This window comes from Pan troglodytes, chromosome 10 (genome assembly GCF_028858775.2).
Source record: "Pan troglodytes isolate AG18354 chromosome 10, NHGRI_mPanTro3-v2.0_pri, whole genome shotgun sequence".
In the NCBI taxonomy this organism is placed as follows: Eukaryota; Metazoa; Chordata; class Mammalia; order Primates; family Hominidae; genus Pan; species Pan troglodytes.
In genome coordinates, this window is record NC_072408.2 from 31,889,107 (window position 1) to 31,906,397 (window position 17,291).

At 43.2% G+C, this 17,291-nt stretch overlaps 1 protein-coding gene across 5 annotated transcripts in view; it reads right to left on the reverse strand.

Moving 5' to 3' along the window:
- Positions 1 to 824: 824 nt before the first annotated feature.
- The window catches only part of SRGAP1 (SLIT-ROBO Rho GTPase activating protein 1), a 303,946-nt gene continuing 287,479 nt past the window's right edge, over positions 825 to 17,291 (reverse strand). For 4 of the 5 annotated variants that reach the window (XM_016923110.4, XM_016923108.4, XM_016923107.4 and 1 more), the window contains 2 exons: positions 16,925 to 17,264; positions 825 to 2,803 (listed from right to left, as the gene is read on the reverse strand). In XM_016923110.4, the coding sequence (XP_016778599.3) occupies positions 2,426 to 2,803; positions 16,925 to 17,264 (718 nt within the window). In that variant the 3' untranslated portion in view covers positions 825 to 2,425. The remainder of the gene's footprint in view (positions 2,804 to 16,924; positions 17,265 to 17,291) is intronic. The other variant, XR_010148280.1, reaches the window with a different exon arrangement.

Genomic DNA, 17,291 nt, shown 5'->3' on the forward strand with positions numbered 1-17,291 from the left:
TGGTGGGTCACCTGAGGTCAGGAGTTTGAGACCAGCCTGGCCAACATGGTGACACCCCATCTCTACTAAAAATACAAAAATTAGCTGGGTGTGGTGGTGGCGCCTGTAATCCCAGCTACTCAGGAGAATTGCTTGAACCCGGGAGATGGAGGTTGCAGGGAGCCGAGATTGCACCACTGTACTCTGGCCTGGGCGACAGAGCAAGACTCCAACTCAAAAAAAAAAAAAAAAAAAAAAAAAAGTGGGGGATTATTTTGGAAAGTTTAAATTCCTAAGGAATTTGTGAGGATTGTTTAAAAGGGCTAGTGCTATTCAAAGCTCAGTCTTGGCTGGATCTCCACGGTGTCCAAGGGTGCTGAAGGACCCCAAAAGCTCAGGAGAAACGGGGAGGGGCTGGACAAGGTGCTGTCCTGGGCTTCTTTTTCAAAATGGGCAAAAAGTATGGCTCTGAAAATTTGGAGGTTTAAAAGTTTACCGTACCTAGAAATACATGGGAAAAAAATCACTATTCATTTGTGAAATTAGGCCCCAGGCAAGCAATCAGCAGTGTGACTCTGAAAGTAACAATATCTCATCAATTTAATCTCTTCCTGCAATAGAATGACTACACTGGCAAACTGAGGTAGAGATCAAAGTAATGATCTTGATTTTAGTACAGATCCCAATTCTTTTCTGCACGATGCATTCACCAATGGGCTGATGAAGTAAAATCTACACTGTGTAGCTCTTAGATGGGCGTGCAATTGGCTGCCAGTTTGAAATGAAACCAAGAAGGAAATTAATGGTGGGCCAGAGGGATTAGTTGTGGGAAATCCATTTTTAACAACAACAACAACAACAACAACAACAACAACAACAAATCTTTATCAGTAACTTCAATGATAGAATAGATAAAATGCTCATAGGTCTACAGGTGATATCAGCTGCTGCTAGTAGGAGAATGGAAATCAAAGCAAATTTTCTTAAGATGGGGGAAAATGTAGCATAAATATAGGCTTAAAAAATTGCCTGTGTGCTAGGATGCCAGAGAAAGAGGGTCTCCAATTGAGAGTTCAGCTGACTATGGGAGTTATGTAGAGCCCACATACAAAAACAAAAACAAAAAAGGGGAAAAGGGACAAAGAAAAAGAAGTCGTGGTTGTGAGGTACACAACTGGGTGAGAACCACAAGGCCATGTTCTGCTGATGGCCCTGCATGGCTCTTACTCAGGTACCAGGGCCAGTTCAGGGTTGGCTCAAAGACAAATGGAGAGAACAGTTGGGATTTCAAATTTAGGATCATCAGGACTTTGTAGCATTTTTTTTTTTTTTTTTTTTAAGAGACAGGGTCTCACACTATGCTGCCCAGGCTGGACTCGAACTACTAGGCCGAAAGCCATCCTCCTGTGTAAACCACCCGAGTAGCTGGGAGTACAGGTGTGCACCACCATGCCTGGGCTTTGTAGCATGTTTAAAGGAACCTAGGTGATTTAGTCAAAAGAGAACACTGCATGAACCAAGGCCTCAGGTGCTTCTTGCTGCCTTCATTTCCACAGAGGAGAACACAGGGATTTAGAGGAGATGGAAACATTTTCTAGGCAGTTATTGAATAACGGATCTTTGGAGGAGTTCGTGGAGTAGTGTAACCAGAAAGTCTTTAAAATTAAACCCTTCTAATCGTTTGTAAGTGTAGACGGGGGGACTTGGAAATCTCCGGGGCCTAATCATGCTCGCAAAAGGAGTGACATTAATAGCTTTGGAGATGGTGTCTTCCTCTCCTTTCCCAGGTTAAGTTCAAGCAGTAACAGCAGAGGTTCTACCTCCTTCCATCGAGTCTTTAAGCTGGACCCGGGGAAATAACTGTTAGGAAAGAGGCAAGCATCCAACCCACTCGAGCTGTGGGCTGACAGTCCCACTGGGATCGTCCCATGGAGACAACTGCAAGTCTTTTGCATGAGCTAAACCCCACTCCACATGGAACCGAAGGTGCTCATTGTCAGCTACCACGCAATGCCATTATCACCTTTCAGCCCAAGTGCCACAGACCAACACTGGCTATACTCCAATGAGGTGTGGAATTCGGGTTCTTCTGCCTTCAGGTCACAACCTTTCTGACTCAGCTGGGCTACATTAAACCTGAAGCTCTGTACAATGTGGAGAGCGGTGTTGCCTTCATTACAAGTGGTGCAGCATTGGATTTTCAAGTAAGTCTAAGTGTTTCTATTGTCCTTAAAATGACATATGTCCAGTTATTTAAAAAAATTACAAAATACAAATGCCCGTGTTAATTTAGCTAGTCTCAGACATTACATTCGACAACATAGAAAAGCCAAAAGATCTCCAGTTATAAGCACAAAACTAAGGAAAGTTATGGATCAGTGACTTTTGTCACTAATCCATTTTCTTTTTTAAGTCACCTCCCTTTATGGCCTTGCTTGGCTGGTTTTTACATTGTGCAAGACTTGTCTGTTGGACCCTGGGGAGGTGGGGCAGGTCCTATGGTAGGATTTGTTTTTGGAAGAACAGCAGGTTTTGGCCTAAGGGCTGGAGGCTTCAGCTGCACGCCCATTCTGGGTGCCACCATAGGCTTGAAAGTACTCATTGTGTCACTGGAGGAGCTCGTGCTACGTCGAATCTGAGGCTCGGAGCTCCTGAGGGCAACGTTGTGCAAAGGGCTGAGAGATTCCGTGGAAGTGGCAGGGGTGGGAGAGTTTTTCACTTGCTCCAGGGTATCCAGCACCACATCAGGGGCATGCTTTGCTGTGCTCTGTCTCTCCAGTTCTCGGAGTTCATTCAAAGCTGTGTTCATCGTTTCTTCAATATCCTATTGAAGAATAATCGGAAAGAGAGAAAGCACAGACTGATAATGAATACTAATGTATAGAAACCCAGACACTTAATTTCCAAGTAAACGGCCCAGCAGAGTATGGATATCTTTGACTCCATAGTCTGCAGAATATGTAAACATTATGCCATCTCACACAATCATCATTTTGATTCTTCATTCAGGAAACTGAGATATAATGGCTCATGGAGCCATGTATCAAACACTGGCCTTCCTAAGGCCCTAAGGTAGCCTTCTAATGGTCTCTGCCTTGCATGCTGACTTAAAAAAAATTTTTTTTCTTTTGAGGCAGGGTCTCACTCTGTTAGCCAGACAGAGTGCAGTGGTGTGAATCAGCTCACTGCGGCCTCGACCTCCTGGCCTCATATGATCCTCCTACCTCCTGAGTAGCTGGGACCACAGGTATGTGCTACCTCCTGAGTAGCCTCCTGAGTAGCTGGGACCACAGGTGTGTGCTACCACAGCTGGCTAATATTTACATTTTTTGTAGAGATGGGGTCTTGCTAGTTGCCCAGGTTGGTCTTGAACTCCTGGGCTCAAGTAAGCCTCCTGCCTCTGCCTCCTAAAGTGCTGGGATTATAGGTGTAGGCCACCACATCTGCATGCTGACTTATTAATATAGAATTCTATTTCAACTTATGATAAAAGTTTATGAAAACTTTTGAAAAAAAGTTTTTCAACTTTTTTGCCCCCCCAAGATGCAGTCTTGCTCTGTCACCCAGGCTGGAGTGCAGTGACATGATCTCGGCTCACTGCAACCTCTGCCTCCCGGGTTCAAACAATTCTCCTGCCTCAGCCTCCCAAGTAGCTGGGATTACAGGCGCCCACCACCACGCCCGGCTAATTTTTGTATTTTTACTAGAGACGGGGTTTCACCATGTTGGCCAGGCTGGTCTCGAACTCCTGACCTCATGATCCGCCTGCCTTGGCCTCCCAAAGTGCTGGGATTACAGGCATGAGCCACCATGCTGGGCCAAGTTTTTCTTTCTTTTCTTTTTTTTTTTTAATTATACTTTAAGTTTTAGGGTACATGTGCACATTGTGCAGGTTAGTTACATATGTATACATGTGCCATGCTGGTGCGCTGCACCCACTAACTCGTCATCTAGCATTAGGTATATCTCCCGATGCTATCCCTCCCCCCTCCACCCACCCCACAACAGTCCCCAGAGTGTGATATTCCCCTTCCTGTGTCCATGTGATCTCACTGTTCAATTCCCACCTATGAGTGAGAACATGCGGTGTTTGGTTTTTTGTTCTTGCGATAGTTTACTGAGAATGATGATTTCCAATTTCATCCATGTCCCTACAAAGGACATGAACTCATCATTTTTTATGGCTGCATAGTATTCCATGGTGTATATGTGCCACATTTTCTTAATCCAGTCTATCATTGTTGGACATTTGGGTTGGTTCCAAGTCTTTGCTATTGTGAATAATGCCGCAATAAACATACGTGTGCATGTGTCTTTATAGCAGCATGATTTATAGTCCTTTGGGTATATACCCAGTAATGGGATGGCTGGGTCAAATGGTATTTCCAGTTCTAGATCCCTGAGGAATCGCCACACTGACTTCCACAGTGGTTGAACTAGTTTACAGTCCCACCAACAGTGTAAAAGTGTTCCTATTTCTCCACATCCTCTCCAGCACCTGTTGTTTCCTGACTTTTTAATGATTGCCATTCTAACTGGTGTGAGATGGTATCTCATTGTAGTTTTGATTTGCAACAGACAAACAGAGAGCCAAATCATGAGTGAACTCCCATTCACAATTGCTTCAAAGAGAATAAAATACCTAGGAATCCAACTTACAAGGGATGTGAAGGACCTCTTCAAGGAGAACTACAAACCACTGCTCAAGGAAATAAAAGAGGATACAAACAAATGGAAGAACATTCCATGCTCATGGGTAGGAAGAATCAATATCGTGAAAATGGCCATACTGCCCAAGGTAATTTACAGATTCAATGCCATCCCCATCAAGCTACCAATGACTTTCTTCACAGAATTGGAAAAAACTACTTTCAAGTTCATATGGAACCAAAAGAGAGCCCGCATCACCAAGTCAATCCTAAGCCAAAAGAACAAAGCTGGAGGCATCACACTACCTGACTTCAAACTACACTACAAGGCTACAGTAACCAAAACAGCATGGTACTGGTACCAAAACAGAGATATAGATCAATGGAACAGAACAGAGCCCTCAGAAATAACGCCGCATATCTACAACTATCTGATCTTTGACAAACCTGAGAAAAACAAGCAATGGGGAAAGGATTCCCTATTTAATAAATGGTGCTGGGAAAACTGGCTAGCCATATGTAGAAAGCTGAAACTGGATCCCTTCCTTACACCTTATACAAAAATCAATTCAAGATGGATTAAAGACTTAAACATTAGACCTAAAACCATAAAAACCCTAGAAGAAAACCTAGGCATTATCATTCAGGACATAGGCATGGGCAAGGACTTCATGTCTAAAACACCAAAAGCAATGGCAACAAAAGACAAAATTGACAAATGGGATCTAATTAAACTAAAGAGCTTCTGCACAGCAAAAGAAACTACCATCAGAGTGAACAGGCAACCTACAAAATGGGAGAAAATTTTCGCAACCTACTCATCGGACAAAGGGCTAATATCCAGAATCTACAATGAACTCAAACAAATTTACAAGAAAAAAACAAACAACCCCATCAAAAAGTTGGCGAAGGACATGAACAGACACTTCTCAAAAGAAGACATTTATGCAGCCAAAAAACACATGAAAAAATGCTCATCATCACTGGCCATCAGAGAAATGCAAATCAAGTTTTTCAACTTTTATGATAAAAGTTTAAATTTAGATACTGCAATAATTTCTCGAGAAATAAATACAATAGGAATAAAAAAATCTGGCTTCATTCATTCATTCAACAAATTTTTGAGCACTTACTACACACTTGACTAATTCCAAGAAGTTCTTCGAAATTCAGTTTAAGTCTTCCCCTGATACAGTTTTCCAGTGGATCTCACTGAAAGTGGTACTGTCTCCTATGGGGCATTTTTGTAATATGATGTATGTGTGTGGTTTTTAATGTCACAATAACAAGGCTGCATTATTGGCAGCTGATGGGCAGGGTCAGACATATTAGGTATCTTGCCTTGGTGAGTTTACATATAGTGAATTTTCCTGCACCTTGTTCAACTTTTGAATGTCCTCCAGACATTTATATAGGTGAAAATTGTTAAGAACCTGAGCCTAGAATCTCTTTTTCTAATATATAAACATAAAATATTTTTTAGATGGTGTTAAATTTTTTAGGAATGTTATTGTTTTAGGAAGTTATTTTTTGTTTTGATTGGAACAGTATGACCAAGGGTTGTTCACCATTTTGGAGAAATATTATCACTAATGGAAGCTCTTTTCATGGAATTTGAGTTAACTTAATTAACTGAATACTCTCATATCAACATGCATTTTTAATTATTGCATTTATGGAAACACTACCATGTAGGTGAAAGCATCACTACCTCATTTGTCTTCTAGTGTAGTCAGTAATTAATTGAAATACATTTAATTGTTTTAATATCAATTTCCCTTTATTTTTATTTTATATTCTATTTAGAGCTTTATATATATTTTTTCAAAATAGATATATCAATCAATTTATTTCAGATAGCCGGGCGTGGTGGCACACGCCCAGCTACTCTCAAGGCTGAGGCAGGAGAATTGCTTGAACCCAGGAGATGGACGTTGCAATGAGCCGAGATGGCGCCACTTCACTCCTTCACTCCAGCCTGGGTGACAGAGTGAGACTCCATCTCCAAAAAAAAAAAAAAAAAAAAAAAAGTCAATTTATTTCAGATAGTAAAAGGGGGGAAGTTACAATAAATTTGTTTCAAAAAGGTGGAGTGTGCCCCATCAACAGATGGATAAATAAAATGTGGTATATACATACAAAAAAATTTGAATTATGAAAACTTCCCTTAAAGGGAAATAAGTCCTACCGCATGCTACAGCATGTGTAAACCTTGAGGACATTACACTAAATGAAATGAGCCAGTCACAAAAAATACAAATACTGTATGATTGCACTTATATGCAGTATCTAAAGGAGTCCAATTCATAGAAACAAAAAGTAGAATGGTGGTTGTCAGGGACTGGAGGAGGGTGAAATGGGAGCTGTTTAATGTGTACAGAGTTTTGGTTTTGTGAGACGAACACATTCTGGAGAGATGTTTCACAACAATGTGAATATACTTTTCTGAACTATACATTTAAAAATGGTTAAGATTGTCAATTTTATTATTATTTATATTATATATATATTTTTAAGCACAATTAAGAAAGAAAAAGGCAGAGTGTTGTGTGAGATGGTGGAGAACCACTGCCCTGGTGACTGAAATATCTCTTCCTGACATATTCCCAGGGCTTCTCCCACTCATCTGGAGCATACCCCTCACGGCACGGTTTAATGGTAACTGATTTCCCTATTCATTTCCGCGACTAGATTGAATGTGAGCACTTTGAGGCTGCGGCTATTGTTTAATTTTGTTTGCATAAAACCTAGTGTGAGACATGGCATACAGTAAATGCTCAATAAAGATTTGCTAAATGAATAATCTAAGATCCTGATATTAAATCACAGTCTCCAATAATGAATAAACCAAGACACGATGATTATGTATGGATGTGGTAGTCTTTTGAAAAATCTCCATTAGGCATTCCATTAATTTGCTTAATAAAATAATCTGCATTTTTTAAATGAACACCTTGATGGCATGCTCACTTGTCCCCATGGGAAAATCTGAAGGCTAAAGATGGAAAGATAAAAAACAAATCTGGAAGACATTTTACGAGGGTGACATCACTTTTCAAGTTATTACTTTCATATGTGATTTCCGTTTGTGGCTAAACATATGGATTTTTTTTTTTACAAGTATTTACCTCAGAGACATGGGCAGAGCCTAGTCATCTGTTGAGTTCTTGTTTTTATAATTTACATTTTTTTTTTTTTTTTTGAGACGGAGTCTCGCTGTGTCACCTAGGCTGGAATGCAAGGTAATACTGTGATCTCGGCTCACTGCGACCTCCGCCTTCTGGGTTCAAGTGATTCTCATGCCTCAGCCACCCGAGTAACTCAGACTACAGATGCCTGCCACCATGCCCAGCTAATTTTTTTATTTTTTGTAGAGACAGGGTTTCACCATGTTGGCCAGGCTGGTCTCAAACTGCTGACCTCAAGTGATCCATGCGCCTCAGCCTCCCAAAGTGCTGGGATTACAGGCATGAGTCACTGTGCCTGGCCTGTTTTTATAATTTACAATTTAAAAAATTTCCTGATTCTAGAAGTCAAAGGGTTAAACAGACCTTATATGCCTTCCTACCTCCAAGCACCTAAATCCCTGTCTCTCTAACCCAAATTATGTTTCACCTGCTTATTATAAGCAGTGATGTTATAAGTTTCTCAAATCATTAAATTCAGCTATAGTAAAATATTGCTGGTTGTAAGTATGCCTCAAAGGGCCTTGCATAGCACTCTAAACAGAAAAAAATAAAACAGTCAAAGCCTTTTTGATTTTTGCTGAGAAGTTGCTGTACACTTAAAATTGCGTTAATTTTTAAAAAACACATTAAACTTCTCACAATCTAATTTGCTATCCCAAATTCTTTTTAGTTAGAACACTCAAAATAGCTTGGACATTTGTCATATTGGGGCCGGATTTCTTGGGTACTTTTTATTAAAAATAACCCATCTTTAATCCTTTTCCATGTTTCATTCATTTCTCATTCACTCTTTTTTGAAATCTACTTAGTTTTTAAACTTCAGTGATAGCTGGAAGCTGCCTTTTAGATTATTCAAATGGTAATCCCTGAATCTATTAACCTCTTTTCTCACTGATTATAAACATACATATATTTGGAGACAGGGTCTTGGTCTGTCACCCTGGCTGGAGTGCAGTAAGACAATCATAACTCACTGCAGCCTCCAACTCCTGGGCTCAAGCAACTCTCTTGCCTCAGCTTCCAAAGTACCTGGGATTGCAGACATGCACCACCACTCTTAGTGTGATGGTTAATACTGAGTGTCAACTTGATTGAAGGATGCAAAGTATTAATCCTGGGTGTATCTGTGAGGGTGTTGCCAAAGGAGATTAACATTGGAGTCAGTGGGCTGGGGAAGGCAGACCTACCCCTAATCTGGATGAGCACCATCTAATCAGATGCCAGCGAATATAAAGCAAACAGAAGAATGTGAAAAGGTTAGACTGGCCTAGCCTCCCAGCCTACATCTTTCTCCCATGCTGGATGCTTCCTGCTCTTAAACATCAGACTCCAAGTTCTTCAGTTTTGGAACTCGGACCGACTCCTTGCTCCTCAGCCTGCAGACGGCTTATTGTGGGACCTTGTGATTGTGTGAGTTAATAATAAACTCACCTTTATATGTATATGTATTCCATTAATTCTGTACCTCCAGAGAGCCCTGACTAATACAGGTTTTGGTACCAGGAGTGGTTCTAGAGGGACAGAATATTAAGGATGGAGTTCTTTCATTGATTTTGGGGCTTCTGCATTATATGATTAGACCAAAAATACTAAGGACTTTACTTCTAATAGGATGGAGAACACTGATAGTTCTTGGTGTGAACTGTTTAGAGAGTTATGCAAAATACGTGCATTTGACACTCCTGATTCATCGCTCGTGAGAGGCAAGGAGTTTAGTGACTCCGTACATAATACATTTGTATGGAGTATTATGTAGAGAACCAAGGAACATAGTGAAGCTGGTTGGTTGTTCCTAAGTTCAGTGGACAAAGTGATGAAAAAAAATGATGAACTCAAGGATTCTATCTCCTGGCTTCAGAAGCAGATACTGAACCTCAAATCTGCTAAGACTGCCCTGAGTGTGAGTCTTATCTCCCACAGAGAAAGAACTAAAATTATGGAAAACCAGACACGAGCTCTTATGCAAGTCGCTGACCTGCAATGAAAGATACATGCACAGCCTCACCAGGTGTCTACTGTTAAAGTGAGGGCATTGATTAGAAAAGAATGGGACCCTGCAACTTGGAATGGGGATGTGTGGGAGGACCCTGATGAAGCTGGGGGCACTGAGTTTGTAAACCCTGATGAACCTTTTTTGCCAGAAGAAACAGCTTCCCTATCCCCAGTAGCGGCAACATCCCCTCCCTGACCCATGCTGCCATCAGCCTTTCCACCTTTGTCTGAGGAGATAAACCCTGTGCTGCCTGAGGCAATGGTGATGGCCTCCCATGAGGCAGCTGCCAGGCAAGATAATGTTGACTCTCCTCAGGAGCCACCCCCAACACTTCTGTTTGCTTTTAGACCTGTAACTAGACTAATATCCTGGCAGGCCCCTGGAGGTGAGGTTGAGAGTGTGACCCATGAAGAGGTGTGCCACACTAGAAAAGAACTGCTTGAGTTTTCTAATTTATATAAATAGAAATCTGGATAACAGGCATGGGAATGGATATTAATGGTGTGGGATAATGGTAGATGGAACATAGAGTCAGATCAGGCTGAATTTATTGATTTGGGCCCACTAAGTAGGAGCTCTGCATTTAATGTTGCAGCTCGGGGAGTTAAAAAAAGGTTCTAATAGTTTATTTGCTTGGTTAACTGAAATATGGATTGAAAGATGGCCCACTGTGAGCACTGTGAGTGAGCTGAAAATGCCTGCTCTCCCTTGGTTTAATGTAGAGGAAGGGATCCAAAGGCTTAGGGAGATTGGGATGGTGGAGTGGATTAGTCACTTTAGACTTACTCATCCCAGCTGGGAGAGTCCTTGACCAATGCCTTGCAAAACAGATTTGTGAGAGCAGCACTTGAATCTTTTTTTTTTTTTTTTTTGAGATGGAGTCTTGCTGTGTCGCTCAGGCTGGAGTGCAGTGGCGCAATCTTGGCTCACTGCAAGCTCTGCCTCCCAGGTTCACGCCATTCTCCTGCCTCAGCCTCCCAAGTAGCTGGGACTACAGGCACCCACCACCACTCCCAGCTAATTTTTTAGATTTTTAGTAGAGACGGGGTTTCACCGTGTTAGCCAGGATGGTCTCGATCTCCTGACCCCGTGATCTGCCTGCCTTGGCCTCCCAAAGTGCTGAGATTATAGGCATGAGCCACCGCGCTTGGCCAGCACTTGCATCTTTGAAGAGCCCTGTAATTGCTGTTCTCTGTATGTCAGATCTAACGGTGGGAACCACAGTCACTCAACTACAAAATTTAAATACAATGGAGATAATTGGATCCCAAGGTAGCAGGAGCCAAGTGGCGACACTCAATCATCAAAGGCAAGGCGACACTCAATCATCAAAGGCAAGGTGGGCATAGCTACAGTAATGCACAGCAGAGGCAAAGCAGCAAGCAGAATAGTCTGACTCGTGTAGAACTCTGGCATTGGCTAATTAATCACGTTGTTCCTAAAAGTGAAATTGATAGGAAGCCTACTGCATTCCTACTTAATTTACACAAGCAGAAAACTTCTAGGTTGGATGGACAAAAGACTAATTTGAATTATGAAAATAGAGAATCATGGCCCCTCAATCAATTTCCAGACTTGACCCAGTTTACAGACCCAGAACCCCTTGAATGAAGAGGAGGCCGGGTCCCTTTGAGGAAGGACCCCGCTATATTACTGACAATTTATGCAGTGAATCTTTATCCCATCCTTCCCCAAGGGGACCTCCAGCCTTTTACCAGGGTAACTGTGTAATGGGGAAAGGGAAATGATCAGACATTTTGGGGACTAATGGACACTGGCTCTGAGCTGACACTGATTCCAGGGGACCCAAAATGTCGTTGTGGTGCTCCAGTTAAAGTAGTGGCTTGTGGAGGTCAGGTAATTAATGGAGTTTTAGCTCAGGTCTGACTTACAGTGAGTCTAATGGGTCCCCAGACTTCTCCTGTGGTCATTTCCCCAGTGCCAGAATGCATAATTGGCACAGACATACTTAGCAGCTGGCAGAACCCCCACATTGGCTCTGGACTGGTAGGGTGGGGGCTATTATGGTGGGAAAGGCCAAATGGAAGCCATTAGAGCAGGCTTTACCTAGAAAAATAGTAAATTAAAAATAATATTGCATCCCTGGAGGGACTGTAGAGATTAATGCCACCATCAAGGACTTGAAAGATGCAGGGGTGGTGATTCCCACCACATCCTCATTCAACTCTCCCATTTGGCCTGTGCAGAAGACAGATGGATTCTGGAGAATGACAGTGGATTATCGTAAGCTTAACCAAGTGGTGACTCCAAGTGCAGCTGCTGTACCAGATGTGGTTTCATTGCTTGAGCAAATTAACACATCTCCTGGTATGTGGATTGGAGCCACTGACTTGGAAAATGCCTTTTTCTCCATTCTTGTCCATAAGGCCCACCAGAAGTAATTTGCTTTCAGCTGGCAAGGCCAGCAATATACCTTTACTGTCCTACCTCAGGGGTATATCAACTCTCTGGCTTTGTGTCATAATCTTACTTGGAGAGACCTTGATTGCTTTTTGCTTCCACAAGATATTACACTGGTCCATTACATTGATGACATTATGCTGACTGGATCCAGTGAGCAAGAAGTAGCAAACACACTGGACTTATTGGTGAGACATTTGTGTGCTAGACGATGGGAAATAAATCTGACTAAAATTCAGGGACCTTCTACCTCAGTAAAATTTTTAGAGGTCCAGTGGTGTGGGGCCTATCAAGATATTCCTTCTAAGATGAAGGATAAGTTGCTGCGTTTGGCCCCTCCTGCAAACAAGAAAGAGGCACAACGCCTAGTGGGCCTATTTGGATTTTGGAGGCAACACATTCCTCTTTTGGGTGTGTTACTCTGGCCCATTTATCGAGTGACTCAAAAGGCTGCCAGTTTTGAGTGGTGTCCAGAACAGGAGAAGGCTCTGCAACAGGTCCAGGCTGCTGTGCAAGCTGCTCTGCCACTTGGGCCATATGACCCATCAGATCCAATGGTGCTTGAGGTGTCAGTGGCAGATAGGGATGCTGTTTAGAGCCTTTGGCAGGCCCCCATAGGTGAATCACAGCGGAGGCCTCTAGGATTTTGGAGCAAGGCCCTGCCTTCTTCTGCAGATAACTGCTCTCCTTTTCTTTTTGAGATGGAGTCTCTGTCTGTCACCCAGGCTGGAGTGCAGTGGCGTGATCTTGGCTCACTGCAACGTCACCTCTCTGGTTCAAATGATTCTTCTGCCTCAACCTCCCGAGTAGTTGGGACTACAGGCGCGTGCCACCACACTTGGCTAATTTTTGCATTTTTAGTAGAGATCGGGTTTCACCATATTGGTCAGGCTGGTCTTGAACTCCTGACCTCGTGATCTACCCGCCTTGGCTGCCCAAAGTGCTGGGATTACAGGCATGAGCCACTGCGCCTGGCCAACTACTCTCCTTTTGAGAGACAGCTCTTGGCCTGTTACTGGGCTTTGGTGGAAACTGAACGTTTGACCATGGGTCATCAAGTCACCATGCAACCTGAACTGCCTATTATGAACTGGGTGCTTTCTGACACATCTAGCCATAAAGCGGGTCGTGCACAGCAGCATTCCATCATCAAATGGAAGTGGTATATATGTGGTCAAGCTCAAGCAACTCCTGAAGGCATAAGTTACATGAGGAAGTGGCTCAAATGCCCAGGCTGCACTGATGGCCTCATGGGGAGTTCCCTATGATCACTTGACAGAGGAAGAGAAGACTAGGGCCTGGTTCACAGACGGTTCTGCATGATATGCAGGCACCACCCGAAAGTGGACAGCTGCAGCACTACAGCCCCTTTCTAGGATATCCCTGAAGGACAGTGGTGAAGGGAATCTTTCCCAGTGGGCAGAACTTCGAGCAGTGCACCTGGCTGTGCACTTTGCATGGAAGGAGGAATGGCTAGATGTGTGATTATACACTGATTCGTGGCCTGTAGCCAATGGTTTGGCTGGATGGTCAGGGACTTAGAAGAAGTATGATTGAAAAATTGGTGACAAAGAAATTTGGGGAAGAGGTATGTGGATGGACCTCTCTGAGTGGTCAAAAACTGTGAAGATATTTGTATCCCATGTGAGTGCTCACCAACGGGTGACCTCAGCAGAGGAGGATTTTGATAATCAAGTGGATAGGATGAGCCATTCTGTGGACACCATTCAGCCTCTTTCCCCAGCCACCCCTGTTATTGCTCAATGGGCCCATGAACAAAGTGGCCATAGTGGCAGGGATGGAGGTTACTCATGGGCTCAGCAACATGGACTTCCACTCACCAAGGCTGACCTGGCTATGGCCACTGCTTAGTGCTCAATTTGCCAGCAGCAGAAGCCAACACAGCCCTCGATATGGCACCATTCCTCAGGGTGATCAGCCAGCTACCTGGTGGCAGGTTGATTACACTGGACCTCTTCCATCATGAAAAGGGCAGAGGTTTGTCCTCACTGGAATAGACAGTTACTCCGGATATGGGTTTGCCTATCCTGCACACAATGCTTCTGCCAAGACTACCATCTGTGACTCATGGAATGCCTTATCCACCATGATGGTATTCCACACAGCATTGCCTCTGACCAAGGCACTTACTTTATGGCTAAAGAAGAGTGGCAGTGGGCTCATGCTCATGGAATTCATGGGTCTTACCATGCTCCCTATCATCCTGAAGCAGCTGGATTGACAGAATGGTGGATTGGTCTTGTGATGTCACAATTGCAACGCCAACTAGGTGACAATACTTTGCAGGGTTGGGGCAAAGTTCCCCAGAAGGCTGTGTATGCTCTGAATCTGTGTCCAATATATGGTGCAGTTTCTCCCATAGCCAGGATTCACGGGTCCGGGAATCAAGAGGTGGAAGTGGAAGTGGCACCATTCATCATTATCCCTAGTGACCCCCTAGCAACATTTTTACTTCCTATTCCTGCGACATTATGTTCTGCTGGCCTAGAGGTCTCAGTTCCAGAGGGAGGAACGTGCCACCAGGAGACACAGCAACAATGCCATTGAGTTAAGATTGCCACCTGGACACTTTGGGCTCCTCCTACCTTTAAGGCAACAGACTAAGAAGGGAGTTACAGTGTTGGCTAAGGTGACTGACTCAGACTATCAAGATGAAATCAGTCAACTACTCCACGATGCAGGTAAAAAAGAGTGTGCATGGAATACAGGAGATCCATTAGGGCGTTTCTTAGTATTACCATGCTCTGTGATTAAGGTCAATGGGAAACTACAATAGCCCAATCCAGGCAGGACTACAAATGGCCCAGACCCTTCAGGAATGAAGGTTTGGGTCACTCCGCCAGGAAAACAACAACAACAACAACAACAACAACAACAACAACAACAACAACAAACACGACCTGCTGAGGTGCTTGCTGAAGGCAAAGGGAATATGGAATGGGTAGTAGAAGGTAGTCATCAATACCAGCTATGACCACGTGGAAACAGGGACTGTAATTGTCATGAGTATTTCCTTCTTTCGTTAAAAACATGTTTGTGCATGTATACACTTGTACTAGGAAAATATCTTCATTTTATTTCCTTTTTCCTTTAGCATGTGACATAAGATTATATTGACTTCCTGTAAGCATTTAAGTATTGTTAACTTTATGTAATAGCATTTGGGTTGGGGATTGGTGTGTTTCCGGTTATAGGAAAGGACAGTTGTATCATGTTAGGCGTAATTATGACATTATTGTTTTTATTTGAAGATTATGTACGATCTCAGGAGATGTTTATGGGTTCAAGTTGACAAGGGGTAGACTTGTGATGGTTAATACTGAGTGTCAACTTGATTGGACTGAAGGATGCAAAGTGTTACTCCTGGGTGTGTCTGTGAGGGGGTTGCCAGAGGAAATTAACATTAGAGTCAGTGGGCTGGGGAAGGCGGACCCACCCTTCATCTGGATGGGCACCATCTAATTAACTGCCAGTGAACATAAAGCAGGCAGAAAAACATGAAAAGGCTAGACTGGCCTAGCCTCCCAGCCTACATCTTCCTCCCGTGCTGGATGCTTCCTGCTCTTGAACATCAGACTCCAAGTTCTTCAGCTTTGGAACTTGGACTGGCTCTCCTTGCTCCTCAGCCTGCAGATGGCCTATTGTGGGACTCTGTGATTGTGTGAGTTAATACTTAATAAACTCCCCTTTATATGTATATATATTCCATTAATTCTGTCCCTCTAGAGAATCCTAATATACCTAGCTAATTAAAAAAAAAATTTTTTTTAGACATGGGATTTTGCTATATTGACCAGGCTTGTCTCAAACTCCTGACCTCAGCCTCAGCTATCTTCTTGCCTCAGCCTCCTAAAGTGTTGGGATTACAGGTGTAAGCCACCCACTAGGCCTACGAACATATGTTCTCATGGCCTGTGCTGTGAAAAGAGCCAGAACCAGAGGGAAAAATGGTAGAATGATGGGCAAATTTATTAGTATTGTTTCCCTTTTACTTGGTCAATTTTAGTCATTAGAAGAAAACTATACAGCCCCTCTGCAGTCACTGTTGGGAAGCAAAGACCTGAATGTGTTCAGGAGGTACATAGGATCCAGACTTGTTCTTCAAATATCTATCTATTATTGATCACATTATTTATTAGGTCTCATCTTTTCTAAGTTGAAAGTGCCATCTTTATCATATACAGTAGGGGTTTGCACTATCTGTGGCTTCAGGCATCCACTGGGGGTCTTGAAACATATGCCCTGCAGATAAGGAGGGACTACTGTTTTAAGGTTTTTCTGTTTCTGGGCTCTCCATTCTGTTTCATCCATCTGTCTGTTTTACTAGCTTTAGAATGCATTTAGGATCTGGCAGGGCCACTGCTTTCCCATTCTTCTTTTTCAAAGTTTTTCTGGCTATTCACAATGATAGGTTTGAGTGTCCTGGGTCCTACGTTTTTGTCATGTTTCTGTTTAAATCACTATGAACCTTTGGGCCCTTCCAGTAACAAATTGTTCAAAAAAGACTCAGGGCCTAAGTTAAAGAATGAGCTGGTTTTGTTTCTGCTTTCTTTAGTTGGTTCTATACAGAAATATAAAGTAAATAAAGTAAAAAGTAAATAAAGTAAATCTTTCACACCTCCTACATCACACTTAGGTACTTAAAATGCAATATGTAATTAAAAGCATCGTACCTGAGCAATTGTCTCTGGGTCCAGTGGCTTGTGGTCATTGAAGCCCGTGTATTGCCCTGATGACGTGGACCTTCTAATGGGAGGGCTGTCGATCTTCTTGAGGGAGTCGTGCCGGCTGATGTTGGTCAGGCTGCCATGGCCAGGCCTGCGCCTCCGCTCAGGACTGTCATTGTTGAGGCCACGGTTCTGCAGCAGGCCCCGGGGGTGACTGGCAAGGCTCGGGGACCCCAGGTCAACTGAGGAGTTAGAAAGGGCATGTGGAGGGTGGAGCGGGCAATGGCCATCACTGGTCCTGCCAGGACGCCTTACTGGAGGGGGTGGCTCTCCTCTTTTTCGTTGCCTAGACATTCACAGAAACAGGGAGAAA